This window comes from Oncorhynchus masou, chromosome 9 (genome assembly GCF_036934945.1).
Source record: "Oncorhynchus masou masou isolate Uvic2021 chromosome 9, UVic_Omas_1.1, whole genome shotgun sequence".
Lineage (NCBI taxonomy): Eukaryota > Metazoa > Chordata > Actinopteri > Salmoniformes > Salmonidae > Oncorhynchus > Oncorhynchus masou.
This window is the reverse complement of record NC_088220.1, coordinates 14,630,513-14,650,081: the sequence shown is the minus strand read 5'-3', so window position 1 is coordinate 14,650,081 and position 19,569 is coordinate 14,630,513. Positions and strand designations below refer to the sequence as shown.

At 44.7% G+C, this 19,569-nt stretch overlaps 2 protein-coding genes across 5 annotated transcripts; one reads left to right on the top strand and one right to left on the bottom strand.

Moving 5' to 3' along the window:
• Window positions 1–1,417: 1,417 nt before the first annotated feature.
• LOC135545555 (heterogeneous nuclear ribonucleoprotein H-like) lies at window positions 1,418–6,712 on the top strand. Of its 2 annotated transcripts, none has more exons than XM_064973231.1 (10): window positions 1,418–1,545; window positions 2,302–2,405; window positions 2,508–2,663; window positions 2,839–2,982; window positions 3,678–3,816; window positions 4,771–4,955; window positions 5,185–5,297; window positions 5,374–5,509; window positions 5,697–5,873; window positions 6,011–6,712. In XM_064973231.1, exons 2-10 carry the CDS (start codon window positions 2,321–2,323, stop codon window positions 6,100–6,102), a joined length of 1,227 nt encoding a protein of 408 aa, XP_064829303.1. In that variant the 5' UTR covers window positions 1,418–1,545; window positions 2,302–2,320; the 3' UTR covers window positions 6,103–6,712. The 2 variants fall into 2 exon arrangements, with proteins under 2 accessions (XP_064829303.1, XP_064829301.1); XM_064973229.1 differs by having other exon boundaries at window positions 4,771–4,961.
• Window positions 6,713–6,754: 42 nt separating this feature from the next.
• On the bottom strand, window positions 6,755–19,406 carry LOC135545554 (RUN and FYVE domain-containing protein 1-like). Of its 3 annotated transcripts, none has more exons than XM_064973227.1 (15): window positions 19,052–19,406; window positions 18,532–18,705; window positions 18,100–18,319; window positions 17,778–17,963; window positions 16,159–16,294; window positions 11,126–11,227; window positions 10,919–11,035; window positions 10,564–10,731; window positions 10,388–10,485; window positions 9,999–10,112; window positions 9,796–9,925; window positions 9,621–9,715; window positions 8,398–8,446; window positions 8,106–8,183; window positions 6,755–7,944 (listed from the first exon to the last, which is right to left on the bottom strand). In XM_064973227.1, exons 1-15 carry the CDS (start codon window positions 19,383–19,385, stop codon window positions 7,804–7,806), a joined length of 2,142 nt encoding a protein of 713 aa, XP_064829299.1. In that variant the 5' UTR covers window positions 19,386–19,406; the 3' UTR covers window positions 6,755–7,803. The 3 variants fall into 3 exon arrangements, 2 of the variants coding, with proteins under 2 accessions (XP_064829299.1, XP_064829300.1); XM_064973228.1 differs by having other exon boundaries at window positions 18,532–18,702; XR_010456476.1 differs by lacking the exon at window positions 6,755–7,944 and having other exon boundaries at window positions 8,144–8,183; window positions 9,417–9,715.
• Between the last annotated feature and the right edge of the window lie 163 nt (window positions 19,407–19,569).

Sequence of the window (19,569 nt, the reverse complement as noted above, 5' to 3'; positions counted from 1 at the left end):
AGACACCCATGGAGAGTGGGGCCTTGGCCAGGGTCAGCCATTATCAACAGCAACCCTGGAGCAATGGGGTTAAGTGCCTTGTTCAAGGTCAAATTCGATCTGATCATCTGTGAAGTGTGCCTGGCCATGAAAACAAGCTATCCTAGAACATGCCTTAAATCTCTGTCTTCCAAGTTCACAGATTCACAGAGGAAAACAAATTCAACTCAAGTAATTTAGTTGAAGGCACAATGCAGCCGTAAAAAAACAAAAACAATATCAAATAATTTCTGCGTAACAATTAAGTACCTTAGTGTAATAGATTTCTATTTAAATGGACAATGATATTTTTTTAGCTAAAACTCCATCTCAAGCAATAATTTTCCAAGGACTGTCTGGGAGAAGTCTGAATGTGGAAAGGAAACTGAAAACTAGCTGTTCATGAGGCAGTTCGATTAATCTGGCCCAGGTAGGCGTGTTTTGCACCAGGTGAAAGTTGAATGCATTAATTTTGAAACTGGTCTGCCTCCCAGGCATGAACCAAGTGCATGTTCAAAGCCCACAAAACAAAAGTGACCTAATTAAGCACAAAGTGTAATGAGTAGGATTCTGTGACTACACATGCAAAAGTGATTTCTTTAAATAAAAACCCTTTATCTGCCTTCCCAATTAAAACTATACTGAACACAAAAATAGGCCCAACCACTTGGCAGCCAGGCCCCCCCAAAAAAGGTCTTTATTACAGACAGAAATACTCCTCAGCACCAATTCTTGTTCAGTGTAGTTAGAAAATTAAAACATGTGTTTTGTAGAAAATAGATGTATGTTTCTGGACGATGCACCATGCTGCCTTGTTGACAACATGAATGAGCAATACAGATTAATGTTCAATTTGAGAAGGGCGCTCCTCCCTCACAGCTTTTTCCCATTCACGTCACGGACCATAGACCGGTTCCCTGCGGCTCAGCATAATCGAATCCGCCCATTAGCAGAGAGGTTTGGAACTCTCTTTGTTATTGGTCTATTAACTAATTTACTGCATGGTGATGTCACCATGGAAAGCCAAAACTCCCGCCAAAGAAACCTGCTAATTAGGTATTTTGTAGATTGTATTTAACCAGCCAACTATCAGGAAATAAAAACACTGATAAATGTTTTAAAAACTTTTCCAGGGTTAGTTTCATCAGCTGTTTTACAATATAACAGAAAACACAGGAAAACATGTTTTTGACTGTTCTCAAGAGCAAAAGGAAAGCAATGTAAATGTTGAATCTGAAAGCAAGAACTAGCTTTCCAAGTTTTCCAAGAAGCTTGCAAGGTGTCATGTAGTCTACAGCACTAATACAGTTCAGTTTTCACTTCCGTGACCTCAGTAAAAAAAAAAAAAATAAAAAATGGGTCCACAGATATAGGGCCCAGACAGCCCACGTCATGCTTTTAGGGCGTGGATCTAGTTAGCGAGATTGGCGCTAACTAGCAGAAAAAGACCGACCTGATACCGATGCACAGCTAGCTATACTAACAATCCTGGTTGTGATAATATTGCCACTGTATCCAAATTAACAGGTAGCTATGTCTATTTTTCAACGAATATGATTTGTGATATTACCTTTACCTTGTGAGTCCTTGCTTGCGGTTTATGCCATCCAATTTGATCAAGCTACTGGTAGCAAGCCAGGTAGCTAACGCCAGGCCTGCCATTTGTGTATGACTGTCTGAGGATCAAATTATGATCTAATAATGTTAGCCAAATTAATTCATCTAGCTATTTTGTTAGGTGCAATCATGTGTTTCATGGTAATGAATTTAGCTACTGTAGCCAGCAAAATGTATTTAACGTAAGCTACTAGCAGCAATGCGCTAGCTAAATTCACAAAATGTGCTAACATTGTTAGATAGCTACCAGCTAGCATTTGCTGCAATTTAAAAAGTGTAACGTTACAAGTTACGATTAGCTAGTTAACTGCATTCACTTACCTAAAAGTAAAATACAATGTAGATGGCCAGCTAGCTAACTAGTTACGTAGTTAAATATTATTAGCCAAGAAACGTAGGCTAGCTGAGTAATGGTAGCTAGTTAATTTACGTATAAAAAATAGGCAAGTCAGTTAAGAACAAGTTCTTATTTACAATGACGGTCAAACCCGGACGACGCTGAAACAATTGTATGCCGCCCTATGGGACTCCCAATCACGGCCGGATGTGATACAACCCGGATTCGAACCAGGGACTGTAGTGACACCTCTCTCACTGCGAGGCAGTGACTGTGCCACTCAGGAGCCCCATTACAAACATACTGATATGTTTCATTACTCTCCTCAGGTTTAAGAGAATACCAACCATGTCTGATGGAGAGGGTTATGTGGTGCGTATGAGAGGTCTACCATGGTCCTGCTCTGTGGATGAAATACAGAGGTTCTTCTCAGGTAACACCTTTACGATAACACCTGTATAGCTTTATACTACACGTTTTATAGCCTCTCACAGCTGAGATAACTGAGTTCCATTAAACTCTTCTTGGTATATAGATTGTAAAATCGCCAACAATGGCACCAGCATCCATTTTACCTCCACACGTGAGGGCCGACCCAGCGGAGAGGCCTTCGTTGAGCTGGAGAACGAGGATGACCTGAAGATCGCTGTGAAGAAGGACAGAGAAACCATGGGCCACAGATATGTGGAAGGTGAGTGCGTCTCTCTGTGTGTGCGTTTTTGTGTCACTGCAAATCTTGAAGTTTCAATGTTTGCAGCTGAAGCATAATATGTGCCTTGGGACTTCATTTTGGGCCACATTTCTCAGCTGTTTACATTGTGTAGCACTATCAGTAGTGACTGTGTTGACTTGACTTGTTTTCTCAGTGTTCAAATCCAACAATGTGGAGATGGACTGGGTGATGAAACATTCTGGTTCAAGCAGCCCAGAGACGACTGGAGACGGCCTGGTCAGGCTCCGAGGCCTCCCCTTCGGCTGCAGCAAGGAGGAGATTGTCCAGTTCCTCTCAGGTACTAGTAGCTTGGTTCACAAGAACAGCCCCATAACAGCCTGTAGGAGTAGGTAACTGTCCTCAGCCCTCATCAATGATCCAGGATCATCTACATTTTTCAGACAGTCTAAACCAGAGCGACTTACATTATATAAGCTATAGTTTGTCCAGGATTTCCCCCATCACCTAATTTTCTCTATCACTGCTTTGGTCCCAACCAATACTTTAAAAAAAAAATGAATTATTCTGTCCAAAAATTTGACCAATCAGGCCTGACATGCTAGTCTCTGTCACTCTCATTGACAGTGGTCCTTTAATTCATCCCATTGGGACAATTATAGAATGGGTGGGTACTAAAGGTAACAAGTACCGCCAGAGCCACTCCTTTTCATTCCTTCACACCTACAGTCTCTTCTGTATCCTCTTCTCTCCTTTTCTCTTTCGCTCACTCTTTCCTCTCATCCTCCTTTATGTTGCAGTAAAATTAAGTACCATGAATGGTCATTAACTCATTGGTTAAAAACACTCACCAGGTGTGTACATTACATAATGTAAAGTTTTCATTCTCTTTTTTTTTTTTTTTTTTTTTTTAAATAAATAAATTAAATTTATCATACAAAAGAAATAAAGCAACAACAGAGAAAGCTACCTTTCTGTAACTGGGCATGTGATTTACTGTGTCCCCCACTGGGGTTATCTGTCCTTGGGTTGAAGGGTTGGAAATCGTGCCAAATGGGATAACATTGCCGCTGGACTTCCAGGGGAGGAGTACGGGGGAGGCCTTCGTGCAGTTTGCTTCACAGGATATAGCTGAAAAGGCTCTAAAGAAACACAAGGAAAGAATAGGGCACAGGTGGGGATGGTTGGTTGGTTGGCTGGATAAAGTTGCTGTTCTTATGGTGTACAACTTCTAAACATTAACCACAGGTATAACTGACTGACACTCAACAGAACAGTAAAAAGTTATCTGTTCATTGAAGACAACACGTACTCAGATATTGACTGTAAAGACACATAGTTACAATATTAGATCAAAACACACTAACACTCATTCACTCACAGCAGTCGTTGGGAAAATGAAGCACATTCTCTTGTTCTTAAAACCATTGGGAGATAGATCATATTCTGAGTTTAGTGCCGAGGTGACTTGTAAGCTCTCAGGTTCGTCAGAGTGCAGAGTAAAAATTGCAGTTTAATTTGGCAAATCCATTTTACCCTGATTCTTTAGAGTGAAACTGATTGGTTCCTGGGCACTAAACATCAGTACAGGTAGCCAATGAATAGACAGATACGATTCTCCCAGGTGTTCTAACTCACTGAGGGCCATTCAACATGAGGACAAGGACCCCACCCACTGTCACTCACAGGTAACGAGGGTGTGTCTCCATGGATAACAACAGGACAATGACCACAACAGGGACACAGATTGTACTGTAACCACAGTGTTAACTGTATCGGGTACCTGCAGGTGACCATAAGAAAAGTGCCTGTTGTATTGTCAAGGCTTTATACTGCACAATATACTGTTACCCACTAGATCAAGTCTCACCTACCTACGAAACAGTACTGCACATGGCAGCACCTGGCCTGAATAACCCAACTTTATCGGTACCCTCAATGACCAGCAACTACAGAAAAATGTCAGCTCAGCAACTGAATATTGAACATCCAACTTTATTGGTGCCCTTTACATTTGAACACACATTGATTCAGCCTTAGGAGCTGTATAGTAGCTAGCTCTAGTCTACACCCCCTCCTGTGTGTGGTGGGGTTCTTCATGGTGGTGTGTGTACTGTATGCATCTCAGGTACATTGAGATCTTCAAGAGCAGCCGTGCCGAGGTGAGGACCCACTACGAACCCCAGAGGAAACCTATGGGGATGCAGAGACCGGGGCCCTATGACAGACCGTCTGGGGGCCGTGGGTACAACATGATGGGGGGCCGAGGAGGGGGCTCCTACGACAGGGCCAGACGCGGAGGCTATGGTGGAGGTGGAGGTGTGTGTGTAATGTCTACCCAGTGTAAGAAGAAAGTTTGTTTTTGATCATCTGAATGGAGTAAGAGGGAACGATGATCAGTCAAAAGGGTCATGATTATGGATCATAACATAATGGTCTCCCAGTCATATTCTTCCTAGCCCTCTATGTACATTTTCTATCATGATGAGACTGTATATGTCCCAGACCAGTCTCTCCATAACTAAGGTGTGTCTAACCTCAGGTGTGTCTGATGGGCGGTATGGTGACAGTAGCTCCTCCTTCCAGAGCACCACTGGTCACTGTGTTCACATGAGGGGTCTGCCCTACAGAGCCACAGAGACTGACATCTACAATGTGAGTTCTAGGATCTCCTACTGAGAATGGTCTGTGTGAGAGACGCTGAGAATAACACACTGCTCCCTCTCCGTAGTTCTTTTCTCCTCTGAACCCAGTGAGAGTGCATGTAGAGATCGGGCCAGACGGCAGAGTGACAGGAGAGGCTGACGTGGAGTTTGCTACACACGAGGATGCTGTGACAGCCATGTCAAAGGACAAGGCCAACATGCGTGAGTCTCTTTGTTTTAAAGTTGTTTTGGTTTGAGCCGGCTACAGCTATTATGAAAGGCACTTTAAAATGTACTCCCCTCCCACAATTCTTCCTCCTACCCCATAATCCCTCCTTGCCCCATAATCCCTCCTTATTTTCCTACCTTAATGATTAGTACATGTACTAACCAGCGGTCTGTCCTGCAGAGCACCGCTATGTGGAGCTGTTCCTCAACTCTACAGCAGGGGGCAGTAATGGCTCGTACGGCAGTCCAATGCAGGGGGGTATGGGGAGCCAGTCCTCCTATAGCAGTGGAGGGCTGAGCTCTGGATACTCTGGAGGCTACAGCAGCCAGGGTAGCATGGGAGGTTACAGTGACTATAGTGAGTATCAGCTCTGTAAAACACACCCCCTGTTCACAGGCACCACCACCACTGTTGACCTGCCTTGAACTATCAAGCTTTACTGTGTGTGACTTCTGAACTCCTCGGTCCTATAGTGTGTATCTCTCCCCTGTCAGGTAACCAGGGCGGTATGAGCAGCAGTTACTATAGCGGCGGTGGACGAGGAGACAGGAGTTCCAATGGCCTGGGGGCAGGATGGGGGATGTAGTTCCTTAACCAAGCATGCGTTCTGCTGAAAGGACTGGAATTGTAGTTCTCACCTGGATGTTTTGTTTTAGACTGATCGTATTACTGATTGAGGTCTCTTTGACTTTTTGTTTTCACCTGCTCCTACTATTGTTATTGACATGACTGTGGTTGGAATGTTTGTTTCATCATCGTTACCTGGAAGATTCAAATAACCAACTGTGACCCAGAGTAGTTCACTGTGAAGGGTTGAGGTAAACTCGTCAATTCAGAAAGTAAACCACATTTTTGTAATTGAAAAGCAATTGGCCCCATCCCTGAGTGGATGAACCAACACTTCTGTAAATAGTCTTCTAGATGTTCTCTTTTCTCCAGTAGGTGCAAAAATTTCTGGACTTTCTGTCAGTTTGAAACAATGTCAAAATAGTGCGAAGTTAACATGAAACAAAGAGCATGTTTGTTTTATAATGAAGATTGTTATGGGGAATTCTCCATGCTGGATGGATACTTATTTAGCAAACAAACCTTTAAGTTTCTGTTTATAAAGGTTTCTTTCTACTGCCTATGTGGAATTTTCTCTTCGTATTTCTTTTAAGGTGGACAAGAGTAAATACAATTTTAATATCGATAAATGTCTTTGTCCTGTTTGACGTGAGTGGTTCCTTAGACAGTCAAACATTCAGATACGTTTTATTAAATTAGATATCTATATAGAAAACATGTTGCTCAAAACAAGCCCCAATGAATTGGCAGAAATTGGCTGTTTAGTAGCACTTGTCACAATGATTGTTATTTACATACATTCTAAAATAGACCTTTCTTGGTATGTGTTAACATTCTGTAGTCATTTACAACAAAACAGCTTAACAAATCCACAATTGTTCAGCAAGGCAGGTTGAGGAAATGAACTTGGTTCCTTTGCTTCAATGGAAGTGAAAGAATCATGTGAAACTATATATAATCGCCTCACTTTTAAAGCAAGAGTTTTGAAAAGGTCTATAAGTGAATCAACAATGAAATTATAGGTCAGTTCATCTAACATGTTCCCACAATTGTTGCATTCCGGGTCATTCATAATACAACATACTGACACACCCCCTCCCCTCATTTTTAAATTCAGCATCCTAGAGGAATATGGAGTTAGTAACAATGACAATTAGCTGGCTAACTAACTATTCTTTATCGACCTTACTTTGAAATCCACCCAGGGTAGTTTAAAAGATGAGACAAGGCAGTATTAGCCCAAAATAAAGCAGAGGGTTTGACAGTCGACCGTGCCCAAACATCCTGAATTTCAGGTTAGTGGCAACACAGCCTCCCTGCTCAAATTTGATTAAAATGTTCTCTGTGGGCTTTGAGCACAGTGAGGGAAGAAATATTATTAGTGAAGCGTGTGTGTTATCCGTCAGGAGGAAGAAGAGGTGTGTGTGTGTGTTATCCGTCAGGAGGAAGAAGAGGTGTGTGTGTGTGTTATCCGTCAGGAGGAAGAAGAGAGGTGTGTGTGTGTGTTATCCGTCAGGAGGAAGAAGAGGTGTGTGTGTGTGTGTGTTATCCGTCAGGAGGAAGAAGAGGTGTGTGTGTGTGTGTTATCCGTCAGGAGGAAGAAGAGGTGTGTGTGTGTGTTATCCGTCAGGAGGAAGAAGAGGTGTGTGTTATCCGTCAGGAGGAAGAAGAGGTGTGTGTGTGTGTTATCCGTCAGGAGGAAGAAGAGGTGTGTGTTCCGTCAGGAGGAAGAGATGCTCCTCTGCAGCAGTAGTGAGTGGCAGATGTCACAGACTCGTACAGGTCGAGGGTAGGAGGGCAGGGCCAACTCGTTAGTAGAACAACTGTTACAGTAGATATCTCCACAGTTCCTACAGTGGTGCTGCAGACAAACAGACAGGAAAAAACAGGGACATTTAGTAGAACTATTTGTTAACCTTGTGGCAAATGACAGCATTTCATACAAAGGCCTTTCTAAACCTTCCTTTACATCTGCCACAGACCAGAGTCCACAACTGAAGAGATGGATGGACAGAGCCGTACCTTTCTGCGAGCGATGGAGAACTCCTTCTGACATTGTTTACACTGTGTAGCCTCATCATCTTTCAGCCAGGCTTGGCCCTGATGGACACAGACAGACAACAATGCTCAATCACGAATGATTACAGAAATGAGTGCTATGAAGGTGGGGATCATGGGGTCGTTCAGGAACAAGGAGAATTCTAAGACCAGCGGTGAGCGCCGATGTCTCGTCTGTTCTTCACTAGAAAACTCCGTAGACTTGGTGTAACGGTGGGCTAGGGGAAGTGTTCATGTAGGACAGGGAACACCTTACCTTCAGGGCTTTGTTGACCTCTTTGAAGTCCTCCATCTTCAGTTTAGACCTACAAGAGAGATGAGTCACACAAAGATAAAACAGATGGAACACAGGAAGGGAGAGATGTAAATAGGCCCATCTCCTGTAAGGCCGTCTAGTACAGTACTCACTGGCTGAGGTGTAGGCCCATCTCCTGTAAGGCCGTCTAGTACAGTACTCACTGGCTGAGGTGTAGGCCCATCTCCTGTAAGGCCGTCTAGTACAGTACTCACTGGCTGAGGTGTAGGCCCATCTCCTGTAAGGCCGTCTAGTACAGTACTCACTGGCTGAGGTGTCGGCCCATCTCCTGTAAGGCCGTCTAGTACAGTACTCACTGGCTGAGGTGTAGGCCCATCTCCTGTAAGGCCGTCTAGTACAGTACTCACTGGCTGAGGTGTAGGCCCATCTCCTGTAAGGCCGTCTAGTACAGTACTCACTGGCTGAGGTGTAGGCCCATCTCCTGTAAGGCCGTCTACTACAGTACTCACTGGCTGAGGTGTAGGCCCATCTCCTGTAAGGCCGTCTAGTACAGTACTCACTGGCTGAGGTGTCGGCCCATCTCCTGTAAGGCCGTCTACTACAGTACTCACTGGCTGAGGTGTAGGCCCATCTCCTGCAAGGCCGTCTAGTACAGTACTCACTGGCTGAGGTGTAGGCCCATCTCCTGCAAGGCCGTCTAGTACAGTACTCACTGGCTGAGGTGTAGGCCCATCTCCTGCAAGGCCGTCTAGTACAGTACTCACTGGCTGAGGTGTCGGCCCATCTCCTGTAAGGCCGTCTAGTACAGTACTCACTGGCTGAGGTGTCGGCCCATCTCCTGTAAGGCCGTCTACTACAGTACTCACTGGCTGAGGTGTCGGCCCATCTCCTGTAAGGCCGTCTACTACAGTACTCACTGGCTGAGGTGTAGGCCCATCTCCTGTAAGGCCGTCTAGTACAGTACTCACTGGCTGAGGTGTAGGCCCATCTCCTGTAAGGCCGTCTAGTACAGTACTCACTGGCTGAGGTGGAGGCCCATCTCCTGTAAGGCCGTCTAGTACAGTACTCACTGGCTGAGGTGTAGGCCCATCTCCTGTAAGGCCGTCTAGTACAGTACTCACTGGCTGAGGTGTAGGCCCATCTCCTGTAAGGCCGTCTAGTACAGTACTCACTGGCTGAGGTGTAGGCCCATCTCCTGTAAGGCCGTCTAGTACAGTACTCACTGGCTGAGGTGGAGGCCCATCTCCTGTAAGGCCGTCTCCTGCTCCTGACAGGTCTGCTGGAGCTGCTGCTTCTCCTGACGAACATCCTGCAACTCCTAGAGACACAGAAACCAGCTCAGAAGAAAAACAGTTTTTCTTTCCTCTGTGTCTGTGTGTGTGAGAGAGAGAAGCTGACCGTGTGTAGCCCCTGTATCTGTTGTAGTTGGGTGCGTAGCTCGGTGCTGTTGTCCTGTTCTCTCTGTAGAGCTCTCTGAATGGCCTGTCTCTGCTCCTTCTCACTGCACAGATCACTCTCCAGACCCCGCCTAGGGAGACAGGGGAGTGGGTCACAACGTCGTCTGTGTGTGTCTGTGTGTGTGTATCCCCGTGCTTACGTACCTCAGTGTGTCCAGGTCAGACAGTTGTTTCTGTAGGGAGTCTACCCTGCCCTCCAGCTCTGTCCTCATGTCCATCTGGTCACTTTGTTTGCGATCACGCTCAGAGTTCTGCAGTCTGAAAATACATGGGGCGGCAGCGTAGCCTAGTGGTTAGAGCGTTGGACTAGTAACCGAAAGGTTGTGAGTTCAAACCCCCAAGCTGACAAGGTACAAATCTGTCATTCTGCCCTTGAACAGGCAGTTAACCCACTGTTCCCAGGCTGTCATTGAAAATAAGAATTTGTTCTTAACTGACTTGCCTGGTTAAATAAAGGTAAAAAAAAAAAAAGGGCTACAATTCAATCCTGTTAAAACAAAGAAACCATCATGGAAACCACCCTGTACACACACCTCTGCTCCATCTTCTTAATGGTGGTCTTCATCTGGTTTATCTTCTCCTCCAGCTGTCCCTCTTCCTCCTGCTTCCTCTGGGCCTCACGCTCACAGTCCTGCACACACATTCTGTCAAGAGGTGTGTACTCACGAGGGTGTTGCTGCGTGAGTGAGAGAGTGTGTGTGTCTGTTACCTGTGTTTTATGGAACATCTGCAGGTTGAGGGTTTTGACCTGGTCTAGTTGTTGTCGGAGGGCTTGCAGTGTGTCCTGTTTCTCATGTGTGTCTTTCTCCAGCAGCCTCATGGCCATCTCCATCTCCTGCTTTAGTCCTATCTGCAGCTCCAGCTCCCTCTCCAACTCCTACACACAGGAATAAAATGTACAGGAACACACACACCTATTGTAGAGGCAGTTAGCTAGGATCTCTTAAAGAAATGTAGAGCTAGTTGTTCATCTTGCTGTTACACACACACCTATTGTAGAGGCAGTTAACTAGGATCTCTTAAAGAAATGTAGAGCTAGTTGTTCATCTTGCTGTTACACACACCTGTCTGATGCGTTTCTCCTCCTGGTACTGTTTCCAGACCACACTGTACATCTCATCCAGGCCCTGTCGCGTCTGTCTGTATGTCTCCAGCTCTACTGCACTGTCCTCCAGGGTCACCTAGGACATCACACAGGACGTGAAATGCCAGCTCTTCATGTTGTCTGAGTTAGATTAAAGTTACACAGAGTAAAAACAGTGAGTCCTGACCTCCTCTTTCTTCTGGTTGCTCTGGACGATGGTCTCATTCTCATGTCTCAGTGTTTCCTGTTCCTCCCGTAAAGAGTTAATTCTGTCTGTCGCTGCTGTCAACTGTAGGATTATAACACATCAATAGGCACTATGTAGGATTATAACACATCAATAGGCACTGTAGGGTTATAACACATCAATAGGCACTATGTAGGGTTATAACACATCAATAGGCACTGTAGGGTTATAACACATCAATAGGCACTGTAGGGTTATAACACATCAATAGGCACTATGTAGGGTTATAACACATCAATAGGCACTATGTAGGGTTATAACACATCAATAGGCACTATGTAGGGTTATAACACATCAATAGGCACTATGTAGGGTTATAACACATCAATAGGCACTATGTAGGGTTATAACACATCAATAGGCACTATGTAGGGTTATAACACATCAATAGGCACTGTAGGGTTATAACACATCAATAGGCACTGTAGGGTTATAACACATCAATAGGCACTATGTAGGGTTATAACACATCAATAGGCACTATGTAGGGTTATAACACATCAATAGGCACTATGTAGGGTTATAACACATCAATAGGCACTATGTAGGGTTATAACACATCAATAGGCACTATGTAGTGTTATAATACATCAATAGGCACTATGTAGGGTTATAACACATCAATAGGCACTATGTAGGGTTATAACACATCAATAGGCACTATGTAGGGTTATTTTCCCCCCATTAATCTCATTGTCTGAAAGTGTTAAAATACACTGAAAACTGCTAAATAAATCTATACAGCTCAAATCTACCATGTAAAAACAAGTTGACACGGAGGTTAAAGGAAGTCTGCTTTTCTCAATCTACCTTTACCTTTGACGAACCATTACTTTAGACAAATTCAACACGAGAATATTCTTGTAATGCTTTTTTGTATGAAAAATCTTAAACTACAGTTCACACTGAGCAAATTAGGGAATTTGCGATTAATCACAGCAAATCCTGCGATTAATAAAAAATAAAAACATTAACACACCCGTAAGGACCGTGGGGTTAACACACCCGTTAAGGACCGTGGGGTTAACACACCCGTTAAGGACCGTGGGGTTAACACACCCGTAAGGACCGTGGGGTTAACACACCCGTAAGCACTATGTAGGGTTACAACACATCTGTAAGGACTATATGGTTATAAACATCCATAATCATTACATATACTAAAAGAACACACAACTACATAGGGTTATATAATAGATCCACAAGCATTATATGTAGGGTTACAACACATCTGTAAGGACTATATGGTTATAAACATCCATAATCATTACATATACTAATAGAACACACAACTACATAGGGTTATATAAGAGATCCACAAGCATTATATGTAGGGTTACAACACATCTGTAAGGACTATATGGTTATAAACATCCATAATCATTACATATACTAATAGAACACACAACTACATAGGGTTATATAATAGATCCACAAGCATTATATGTAGGGTTATAACACATCTGTAAGGACTATATGGTTATAAACATCCATAATCATTACATATACTAATAGAACACACAACTACATAGGGTTATATAATAGATCCACAAGCATTATATGTAGGGTTATAACACATCTGTAAGGACTATATGGTTATAAACATCCATAATCATTACATATACTAATAGAACACACAACTACATAGGGTTATATAATAGATCCACAAGCATTATATGTAGGGTTACAACACATCTGTAAGGACTATATGGTTATAAACATCCATAATCATTACATATACTAATAGAACACACAACTACATAGGGTTATATAATAGATCCACAAGCATTATATGTAGGGTTATAACTACAGATGTGCATCTCTACCTTTCAAGACGATTCCATGTATCTGGATACATGGGCTCCGATACGTTTTAGTTTGAAACGATTCTGTGCGATTCGGTATGATACGATTCGAAGCACTAACATTTGTTGCATAAACACATTCATTTTCTAAATGAAAATCTGCTGCTGATGGAACTCATGAGCTGACTTCTGTCTGTCTGAATGATGTATACTGCAAAAATATAAAACGCAGAAAAGTGTTGGTCTCATGTTTCATGAGCTGTCTCAGCCTGCAGTATTTATGCTTCAATAGTTTATGTGTTGGGGGGCAAGGGTCAGTCTGTTATATCTGGAGTATTTCTCCTGTCTTATCCGGTGTCTGGGTGAATTTAAGTATGCTCCCTCACATTCTCGCTCTCTTGGAGGACCTGAGCCCTAGGACCATGTCTCAGGACTACCTGGACGATGACCCCTTGCAGTCCCCTGTCCACCTGGCCGTGCTGCTGCTCCAGTTTCAACTGTTCTGCCCGCGGCTATGGAACCCTGGCCTGGTCACCGGATGTGCTACCTGTCCTGTACCTGCTGTTTTCGACACTCTCTCTGCCGCACCTGCTGTCTCTAATGCTGAATGACTGGCTATGAAAAGCCAACTGACATTTACTCCTGAGGTGCTGACCTGTTGCACCCTCTACAAACACGGTGACAATTATTATCTGACCCTGCTGGTCATTTATGAACATTTGAACATCTTGGCCATGTTCTGTTATAATCTCCACCCGGCGCAGCCAGAGGAGGACTGGCCACCCCTCAGAGCCTGGTTCCTCTCTAGGTTTCGGCCATTTCTAGGGAGTTTTTCCTAGCCACCGTGCTTCTACACCTGCATTGCTTGCTGTTTGGGGTTTTATGCTGGGCTTCTGTATAGCACTTTGTGAAATTGGTTGATGTAAGAAGGGCTTTATAAATACATTTGATTGATTGATGAGCTGAAATAAAAGATCCAGAAATGTTCCATATGCACAGAAAGCGTATCTCAAAAGTTGTGCACATCCCTGTTAGTGTGCATTTCTCCTTTGCCAAAATAATCCATCCACCTGACAGGTGTGGCATATCAAGAAGCTGATTAAACAGCATGACCATTACACAGGTGCACCTTGTGCTGGGGACAAAAGGCCACTAAAATGTGCTTTTTTGTCATACAACACAATGCCACAAGTTGAGGGAGTGTGCAATCGGCATGCTGACTGCAGGAATGTCCACCAGAGATGTTGCTAGATAATTTATCATCTTTTGTTTTAGAGAATTTGGTAGTCTGTCCAACCAGCCTCACAACTGCAAACCCCGTGTAACCATGCCAGCCCAAGACCTCCACATCTGGCTTCTTCACCTGTGGGATCATGAGATCAGCCACCCGGACAGCTGATGGAACTGTGGGCCCAGCCACCCGGACAGCTGATGGAACTGTGGGCCCAGCCACCCGGACAGCTGATGGAACTGTGGGCCCAGCCACCCGGACAGCTGATGGAACTGTGGGCCCAGCCACCCGGACAGCTGATGGAACTGTGGGCCCAGCCACCCGGACAGCTGATGGAACTGAGGGACCAGCCACCCGGACAGCTGATGGAACTGTGGGCTTACAAAACCAAAGAATTTCTTCACAAACTGTCAGAAAGCGTCTCAGGGAAGCTCATCTGGGTGCTCGTTGTCCTCACCAGGGTCTTGACGTGACTGCAGTTCAGCGTTGTACTGACTTCAGTGGGCAAATGCTCACTTTCCATGGCCACTGACACGCTGGAGAAGTGTGCTCGTCACGGATGAATCCCGGTTTCAACTGTTCCGGGCAGATGGCAGTCATTGTGTGGGCGAGCGGTTTGCTGATGTCAAGCTTGTGTTCCCTGGTAGCGGTGGGGTTATGATATGGGCAGGCATTTATCTATTTATTTAAATTGAATCTTTATTTAACTCAGCAAGTCAGTTAAGAACAAATTCTTATTTGTGCGCCGCCCTATGGGACTCCCAAACACGGCCGGATGTGATGCAGCCTGGATTCGAACCAGGGACTGCAGTGACGCCTCTTGCACGGAGATGCAGTAACCTAGACCGCTGCACCACTCAGGAGCCTATTGCATAACCTATGGACAACAAACACAATTGTATTTTATTGATGGCAATTTGAATTCAAAGAGTTACCGTGACGGGATCTTGAGGCCCATTGTCGTGCCATTCATCCGTAAGTATGCACTTCGCTGTAACCTGTTCTTTTCGCCGCATGTGACAAATAAAATTGGATTTGAAACATTGAATTTGGCCTTACTGCCCATAGAAAGACATTGATTAACAGCTTCATACATGGTTAAACAGATGTTTTTTTTACTATCTAAAAGGAAGTCGTTCTGAAGTGTCTGTTTTGCTCAGTTCATCTGTGTTTGTGAGAGACTAACCATTCCACAGAGGGGTCATATTAGTGTGTAGCCCAAACTATTCAGACACTACAGACAGAAGTTGTCAGATCAGCGGTACCGATTTCAGGAAGAGTCATGTGATGGGGGTCGTAAAGCAAAACGGAGAACACCATCATGTTCGTGAGTCTCATGTTTCTTTGTAGGTCAAACCGTTCGCATGCTACAGACGTTTCTGTGAGAACAACAGTTTTCAGGATGTCACATGGTCTGACAAACACCATTCTAGCTCTGCCACCTTTCACCTCAGACGCAGAAGGGAAACACCGCCAGACGCGGAAGGGAAACACCGTCAGACGCGGAAGGGAAACACCGCCAGACGCGGAAGGGAAACACCGCCAGACGCGGAAGGGAAACACCGTCAGACGCGGAAGGGAAACACCGTCAGACGCGGAAGGGAAACACCGTCAGACGCGGAAGGGAAACACCGTCAGACGCGGAAGGGAAACACCGCCAGACGCGGAAGGGAAACACCGCCAGACGCGGAAGGGAAACACCGCCAGACGCGGAAGGGAAACACCGCCAGACGCGGAAGGGAAACACCGCCAGACGCGGAAGGGAAACACCGTCAGACGCGGAAGGGAAACACCGTCAGACGCGGAAGGGAAACACATCTAGCCTAAACTTACAGATTTATGGGAATTTTGTATTACGCTAATTTGATTTCCGCAGGCATCAACTCTAGGGGGTTAATAAACACTACCAAGGATTAAAACACATAAGCTCCTCTGACCTCCTCAATGAGCTTGCCGTTGGTCTTCTCTATGGAGTCCATCTTGGCCTGCAGGTCAGAGACCGAGCAGCTCAGGTGTCTGTTCAGCTCCTCAATGTAGTGCTTCTGGTCCAATATGGCCGTCATCTTAGTATCACTGACAGAGGAGAGAAGGAGAGGTTACAGGAGAAGAAACAAAGTATAACAGAGAGAGAGGAGTGTGGTTCATCTTTGTATCAGAGAGAGAGAGAGGAGTGTGGTTCATCTTTGTATCAGAGAGAGGAGTGTGGTTCATCTTTGTATCAGAGAGAGAGAGAGGAGTGTGGTTCATCTTTGTATCAGAGAGAGAGAGGAGTGTGGTTCATCTTTGTATCAGAGAGAGAGAGAGGAGTGTGGTTCATCTTTGTATCAGAGAGAGAGAGAGGAGTGTGGTTCATCTTTGTATCAGAGAGAGAGAGAGAGGAGTGTGGTTCATCTTTGTATCAGAGAGAGAGAGGAGTGTGGTTCATCTTTGTATCAGAGAGAGAGAGAGAGGAGTGTGGTTCATCTTTGTATCAGAGAGAGAGAGAGGAGTGTGGTTCATCTTTGTATCAGAGAGAGAGAGGAGTGTGGTTCATCTTTGTATCAGAAAGAGAGAGGAGTGTGGTTCATCTTTGTATCAGAGAGAGAGAGGAGTGTGGTTCATCTTTGTATCAGAGAGAGAGAGGAGTGTGGTTCATCTTTGTATCAGAGAGAGAGAGGAGTGTGGTTCATCTTTGTATCAGAGAGAGAGAGGAGTGTGGTTCATCTTTGTATCAGAAAGAGAGAGGAGTGTGGTTCATCTTTGTATCAGAGAGAGAGAGGAGTGTGGTTCATCTTTGTATCAGAGAGAGAGAGAGGAGTGTGGTTCATCTTTGTATCAGAGAGAGAGAGAGTGTGGTTCATCTTTGTATCAGAAAGAGAGGAGTGTGGTTCATCTTTGTATCACAGAGAGAGAGAGGAGTGTGGTTTATCTTTGTATCACAGAGAGAGAGAGAGGAGTGTGGTTTATCTTTGTATCACAGAGAGAGGAGTGTGGTTTATCTTTGTATCACAGAGAGAGAGAGGAGTGTGGTTCATCTTTGTATCACAGAGAGAGAGAGGAGTGTGGTTCATCTTTGTATCACAGAGAGATGAGTGTGGTTCATCTTTGTATCACAGAGAGATGAGTGTGGTTCATCTTTGTATCACAGAGAGATGAGTGTGGTTCATCTTTGTATCACAGAGAGATGAGTGTGGTTCATCTTTGTATCACAGAGAGATGAGTGTGGTTCATCTTTGTATCACAGAGAGATGAGTGTGGTTCATCTTTGTATCACAGAGAGATGAGTGTGGTTCATCTTTGTATCACAGAGAGATGAGTGTGGTTCATCTTTGTATCACAGAGATGAGTGTGGTTCATCTTTGTATCACAGAGAGATAAGTGTGGTTCATCTTTGTATCACAGAGAGATGAGTGTGGTTAATCTTTGTATCACAGAGAGATGAGTGTGGTTTATACATAGTGTATGGGTAGAAGCTGTTGGATCCTTTTGGACCTAGACTTGGCACTCCGGTACCGCTTGCCGTGCAGTAGCAGAGAGAACAGTCTATGACTAGAGTGGCTGGAGACTTTGTACTTACTCCTTAGTGGTCTCAGTGATCATAGGGTCCTTCAGGTACAAGGAGAAGTCTATGACCCCGACCTGGGAGTCCAGGTCCTCTCCTTTGATACAGAGGTTAGCATCAATGACATTTAGCCCCACCAGCATCCCTCCTATCACTGTTCCCTCCTCCTCCATCATCAACGCTCCTGGATCATAGAACTCACTGTGGGAAGAAGGAGGGAGATATATTAAGTTAGATACAATAACTACTGTAAACGTGAATAGGACACATGTTTACCGGTGTTACATACTTATTACACTGATTTAGTTCTCGCAACAGAGCCTTAAACTCTACTCACACCAGGAGGTATTTATGGTCCAGCAGGGCTTTCAGGTAGTCAGACAACTTCTTCTGCATCAGGGCCAGATGCAGCCAGGCCCGAGCCCGACCCAACCCAGTCTTTATCCCTGGCAGGTCTCTGGCACTGGTGGTAATATCAGTAGAATCAGGACACAGCTTCTGAACCAGCTCCAGAGGACCCCAGATAGACTTATTCTGATTGATGAATGACTTCTTTACTACAGAGAGAGAAGTAAGGTGAATGTTTAGGTAGTGTTCTTTAAAGGGTGAAAACTACAAGTCTCCAACTTGGTTGTGCAGGCTTTTGCTCCAGCCCCGCACGAACACACCCGATTCAGCTAATCAAGACCCTGATAAAAGTCTGAAACACACCTAGTTGCGCTCCAGACTGAGGGTTGTCCGGTCACCCCTGTTCCAGAGCAAGTCTCACCTTTCAGTCCGTGTTTGAGGCACTGCTCCAGAACCACAAAGAACTGCTGCAGAGGAGGGTAGTCAGAGTCCAGGGTTCTGCCCAGACTTAGAGAAGACTGGATCAGGCCCTTAATACCCAGCTTCATCATACTGAACAGGTTGGAGCGCTCCACAGCCATATGGTCCTTCACTGCTACAAATAGAGAGGGAGAGACACAGAAAGGGAAATTAAGAGAACGACAGGAGAGAAAGAAAAAAAAGGTGAGCGAGAGAAAGAAAGGCGAGAAAGAGAGGAGAGTTTCCGGTTCAAAAGTAATAATTAAAAAAAAGCATATTAAGAAATGACCACGGACAAATTTAGACTGTTAGAATACAGTCGTCTATATTTATGATGTTGGAATATGCCATTCTGATGTATTGTGTTTACAGCTAATGACGGTTGAGATACAGAAGAGTGAAGTCACTGGTTCAGCACGAAACTACCTACTAAGTTTATATACCTCCACATTGGCGTGCAATACAATACTCTTGTTACGTACCCGGTAGGTATTGTTTAGCGTTGGTGTCATTCTCCGTAGAGTTTTGTTTAGTCGGACACTTCAGAGAGCTCGCGGCAGATCCCGAAGATGTGGCGTTTCTCAACGCTGCACCGTAGCTGACCCCACTGCTGATCGTCTCGGTTGCCTTCCGTGCCAGCGACAGGATCGGTGTTGACCAGTTGCTCTCGGTCGCCGGTTTGTCTTTTGAAGTCTCTTCATCGCTGCTAACGCCAACAGGGTGGCTGTCTGGAAGAACTTCCAAAACTTTGGGGTCCTCTTCTTTGGCGTCGCTTTCCTCAGCAGCTGTGTTTGTTTCACTTACTCCGTCGGCCATTTTTCATAATGGAACACGTGACAAGGCCTGAGAGTCGCCTATGATGCTTGCGAAAGTCCAAAGTAATCAATTTATGATTCTCGGTGGGTTTTTTTATTCACTTCGCATTATTAGAAGTGTTTCTTACCATATTTAAGCGAGGCTAAGTATTTGTATTTTCATTCTTATTATTCTTATTACATAT